At 43.1% G+C, this 5418-nt stretch overlaps 1 protein-coding gene across 1 annotated transcript; it reads right to left on the bottom strand.

The window, feature by feature from the left end:
• Nucleotides 1-4220: 4220 nt before the first annotated feature.
• Nucleotides 4221-4988, bottom strand: M421DRAFT_424978 (uncharacterized protein). The gene has a single exon (XM_033593933.1). The coding sequence runs from the start codon at nt 4803-4805 to the stop codon at nt 4644-4646; it is 162 nt and encodes a 53-aa protein (XP_033444402.1). The 5' UTR covers nt 4806-4988; the 3' UTR covers nt 4221-4643.
• Between the last annotated feature and the right edge of the window lie 430 nt (nt 4989-5418).

Raw genomic sequence — 5418 nt, 5'->3', positions numbered from 1 at the left:
CGAATTAAGGTTAACGTAATCGGCCATTGAGTCGGCCAGGCAATTGAGCCGGCCACCTTATGCAGCCACCCACCTTGACACGCAGATAACTCAACACCACAACGTCGTGCTGTGGCTCACAGTACGTCAAATTAATCCACTCTGTCTACAGTATCTTGCTTACATGTGCGCTTATTGTGCCCAGCCTGACCACACCTCCCACAGTGTTAAGAACCCTCTCTACTACCACCTGTTCGCACCCTCTCCTTACGCCTCTCTGCCTCTGCCTGCACCACCACCTCTTGTGCAGCTATTATTTCCTCTGCCTCTTGCTGTGATAGGGTTCCTCTATACTAGATCTACTTCCTTTTATGTGCTTTACGCTTAGAAGCAGCTTTATTTACTACTTAAAGCTTAACTATCTTAGCTGCTATAAGCACCTAGGAATGCACTATTATATTAGCTCCCTTTTTAAACTACTACACTATCTTAATAATTAAAGCTAGAGATAAACTGTAGTGCTACCTAATCTAGTTAGATATTAGCATTAATTAAGCTAATATTTTAGCAGTGTTGCTTAGTGTTCTAGGTTACTAGGTAGTAGGCCCTAGTAAAGGTAGTGTTAGCATATAAGGCTTTACTTTAAGCTTTAATAGCACTACCTCTAGGTTATCTAGAACTAAGCCTGTTGCTTAGAAGCTTAATTAGATATTATTAGATAAAAACACCTTATTAAATACCTAATTAAAGGTAGCTAAGAATGCTTTCTTATTAATATAAGTAATATAGCTATTTACTAAGATATTAATTTCTGTCTTATATGCTTATTTTAATAGGGCAAAACAGCCCACATTAAGTGGCTGTAGGATATAGGAGGTGTGAGGAGGCATACAGAGAGTAATAATTTTGTTCTCCTCACACAGATCCTGGAAGGCAAGCGACTTGTGGCTCTCATGGCCATCAATAATTAGCAGCTGGTGGCTACCCACTGTCTGGGCTGTTGTATGCTGGATGAAGTGCTTCAGCCACTCTAGGCCCAGTTTATTTGTTGTCTAGCTATTCTTGCTAACACTAATACGCTAATCCTTTAGGTTGTGATACTAGGCTTAGTTATAGTTCTTTGCTTTAAAGATAATAAAGGGCAGGATAACCTACCCTATAGCATTAATTGCAGCAATTAACATTGCCTATTTATAGTTACTAGGCTAGACTCTAAGTAGCTTAAGACGCCTCTTAGACGCTGTTACTACCTTAACAGACCCTCTAACACCTATCTAGAAGCTAGTCTTATTAAAGTTGTAGGTATCTTAGTCCTAGATGCTATATTTAGCTTTGACGTTGCGCACAAGGTTGAACTAGGGGCTGATAATAGCTAGATCACTGCACAAGACTCTCTAGTAATCGCGCTGTCTAGTTACCTAAGACTTAATCTTAGGCTTCTAGTTTACAAGGTGCCTAGCCTATTTTTCTCTAACCTTACTACCACCATAGGCAGCTAGTAGTTAATTGGCCATTTCACGTACGTAGCTTAGCGTAGGGGCAAAGCCTCGCGCGTTAAGCTTCCTTATGTATTGTATAACCACCTCCTCTTTAGGCTTAGTAAGCCTTAATCTGCTATAGTAGGAATCGCGTTGTGAGGTGGTTTTAGCGTGTTAGTCTTAGAGGGTTAATTAAGGAACGTTATAGATAGCAGCAGCGCGCTGTTAGCTTATTAACGCGTTAGATTTTATAGCTTAGATAGCAAGGATTATCCTATCCTTACAAGGAAGTAATCTAAGATTAGGTTGTTAAGACATTAGATAAGAGGTGGAATGAGGTGTGATCTTGGCAAAGGTGGCCGGCTCAATTGCCTGGCCGACTCAATGGCCGATTACGTTAAGTATATACTAGATAATTGTCTGCTCCTCTAGTATAGTAAGTTTCTAGCAATTAGCATGTATGTCTAGTTAAAACATAATATTGCAAAGGCGATTAGAGACCTGCTAATAAGGTATGTTCAATGCTCTAGCAGCACTATAGATACTGCGAAATTGGCTAGCATAGAAGGCCTAGATAGCAAGGATAACTCTGCCTTCTCTAGTAGTATTCTAAAGTTGTTATTGTAAAGGCATGTTGTGTTAGGGTAAAAGGTGGTCATGCTAAGAGAAAGTGGCTAGTTCAGTGATATGGCTGGCTCGGTGATAATCTACGTTAGTATTAAATATTTAAAAATTGCCTAATTTCACGTAACGTGCTTCACAAGCGAGCGGCGCACCCAAGCGAGCGGCGCACTTTCTCCAGCGCAGCGCACGCACCGCGACGTAGTGCAACACCATCACAAATTCCTATAATATACGTAACAGGATAATATTATTTATAAGCATTGCTATTATCTACATCCACTATTTCTACCTTGCAGGTGCAGGAGTTATGCCTAATCTTGCTGCAACAGCTGCAGCGCCTCTCTGCGCGCACCCTCTTTGCAGGCGTCTTGCTGTCCTTACAACTACTACCCTCCTTTTTAGTAATTAAGTTAGATACCTTACTAACTATTAGGGTCTCCTCTACGTGTATATACTGCCTCTTATAGGTCTTACACTTTATAAGTGTATTAACAGCATCTTAAAGGTAGCCTATTTCCTCCTGCACTAATACTATATTATAAGCTATCTACTAAGTGCCTTTACTTAGCTACTTAACCTGCTTATCTAATAAACTTGCTAGAGACCCCTAATAGTTTTGTATGCGATTTTGAATTAGCGTGGATTGCGCCTCTATCTTGCAGGTGTTGCGCAGTGTTTGCGCCTCCTAGGCGACAGTGCCTGGTGCAGGTGGCGTTGGCGTGCGCAGCTGTATATTAAGCTTTAATAACACAACCTTAGGGTTATGCAGGACTAGTCTAGCGCCTTAAAACCCTATATAAATATTCTCTAGTATAAACATCTTCTTAAAAGCTACTTTAAAGGCTAGGAGGAAGGTTTCTTTGTTAATATAGTAGATATAGCTGCGTGCTAAGAGCGAGATCCTGTTGCTGTAGTAGCGCTTTAATAGCAAGTAGGGGACAACGTTAAGAGGCTACAGGATGTGTGATGAGTGTGGTGGCATGCAGAGAGTGATAATCTTGTTCTCCTTGCAGTAGTCCTGGAATTCTATTGAGCAGTAGCTCTTATAACTATTAATAATAAGCAGCCTATACGCCCTAGCAGAGGACGCCTTTGTATAGACGTTGAAATGCTTAAGCTACGCTAGCGCGACGTTGTTATTAGTCTAGCTAGTAGGAGAGACTATAACAACCTAGTTATAAGGTAGACTAGTAAACTAGGAGGAGATAAGGACCTTGCCTGTAAAGATAAGGAAGGGTAGGATTATATACCCTATTATAGCAATACCTTATACTAGGGTAACCTACTTATAATTACTAGGTTATAGTTTCTTCTATTTCCTAGGTTTCTCTAAGCCTGTAATAATAAGCTAAGAGGATATCTTGCCTATTATAAAGCTAGACTTATTAAAGTTCTAGGTGTCCTTATCTATAATACTATACTTTGCCTTTGTTAATTAAACTAGGCTAAACTATAGCTAGATAATCGCTAGGTCCTTGCAGGCAGCTTGCTAGCGATCATACGGACGGCTCCATCGCGTTTGCAGCTCTAGTGTACGCTTAATAAAGTTATTAACCTAGTTCTTGCCTATAGGCTTCCCACCACGCTCTCTTAGCAGTCTATTAGCCATATCTTATACGTGCACCTTTAAGGGCAGTATTCTATATAAACTCTCTTTAAGTATATACTATATAATTGCCTCCTCTTCTAGCTTTGTAAGGCATTTTAATTTTAGCTTATAATTATATTAAGAGTGTATTCTAATATATTATTATTATATTATAGTTTAAGGGACCTTATAGACTTTCTTAGCAAGCTATATACTCTTAATCTACTCTTTTTAAAGATCTAAGATAGCAAGCTGTACGTCAGCTTCAGTATAGAGTCTCTGGGTTTGGTGTTGTTGAGGCATTACGTGTTGTCGCTGCGCAAGCGTTTTGGTGGGGAGAGTGCGCCGCTCGCTTGGGTGCGCCGCTCGCTTGTGAAGCACGTTATACATTATTATAACGTTGTTAAGTTAGACGTTAAATAAGGTGCGTAAGTTTGGTGGGGTGCGGCGCTCGCCCGTGTGCGGCGGTCGCCTGTGGAATACGTTATAAGAGGTGCTCAACAACATGAGGAAGTAGCACCAGACCACCGCCAACAACACGTGATCTGCTTCTCCTCTCAACCGTTACAATTACTTAATATACAAATTGGAGTCCATAGCGTTACGGGACATTGCGACAATTTGATTGTTACGTGTTCTGGTGTGGTCTGTTGGAACCCTATGTGCGCTATCATACGACGTTATGCCTGCTTCGAACGCTCCTTCCTTCGACCACCCCTCTGTATCCGCTTTGCACAGCGTAATGTCGTATCGCCGGATAGTCATTGCGTCTGCACTGACGGTGTTCTAGGAATTTGTGTATTCGGTGGACCTGCTAGTGTGGCACCCTAGCTACCATAGCAGCGTAGCTGATCGTGTCACCTGTCTGTGTTTCTGCGTTCTTGATCTGTCTCGTCATCTCTAGGTTGGCCTTTGCCTACCTCCACCGCCTCCTTGGCTGCTGCCCTTGCTTCTTCTCCAGCGCTGACGTTCCTTTATACGCTTGTAGCGATAGCGTAGACGGTTTCAGTGGTGTCCTTGAGTTCGTGCTCGACGGCATCGAGTATTTGAACTGTATTGTCCGGGGTAGCCTTGGTTTCGGTTTGCAGGATGCTAAGCGCGTCGCACTCCGTGCTGGGGTCAGAGGCGTATTGCATTTTCAGTATGATCTCAGCGTGCCATGGATGATGATCTTCACGACGTCTGCCGCAACGGACTGGCTATGAGTACGCTCGACGCAAGTCAGCGCGTCTTGAAGGTAAGTGCTGAGGCGTGTAGCGTGGCTATAATCGAGTTCTCGATGTTTGTGGTGTTTTCCTGCCGTTCACGTCACTTAAGCTGATTTGACGTTCCTGGCGTATCAGTCGGAACGGCGCATCGTCTGCGCCAAGAAAAATTGGGAGACCGCTTGCGCCCCACCGGTACCGTGTCCGTGCGCGTGATGCGCGGATTCGCGTGATGCGCCGAACCACCTTAATGAGCACCTGCAAAAATGAAGCTATAGAGCCGCATACAATAGCTATTATCACGAGATTTTGTGGTGGATTGCTCTATAGACCTTTGCGACAATATTCTCTCATACAAATTAATTATATAGAGTTGCTGTTCGGCCGCTGCGCGTGGTGTGGGTGCGAGGTGCTGCAGGAGGCTCAGCAGCATCAACCCCACGCGCAGCACCCACAGTGCGACGCTTCTTTGATATTTTTGCTGCAGGAGCTGCTGAAGCTTTGCGCTTGCCTCTTTGGGGCAATTGTACAGTTTTTTCAGCGT

Source organism: Didymella exigua (assembly GCF_010094145.1).
Source record: "Didymella exigua CBS 183.55 unplaced genomic scaffold M421scaffold_41, whole genome shotgun sequence".
Taxonomy (NCBI): Eukaryota; Fungi; Ascomycota; class Dothideomycetes; order Pleosporales; family Didymellaceae; genus Didymella; species Didymella exigua.
Note: the sequence above shows the minus strand (reverse complement) of the source record. Positions and strands in the feature narration are given on the sequence as shown.

Bases quoted from the DNA above. Each gene is read 5' to 3' on its own strand.
- M421DRAFT_424978 (XM_033593933.1), bottom strand. From the start codon at position 4,805: ATGCAATACGCCTCTGACCCCAGCACGGAGTGCGACGCGCTTAGCATC.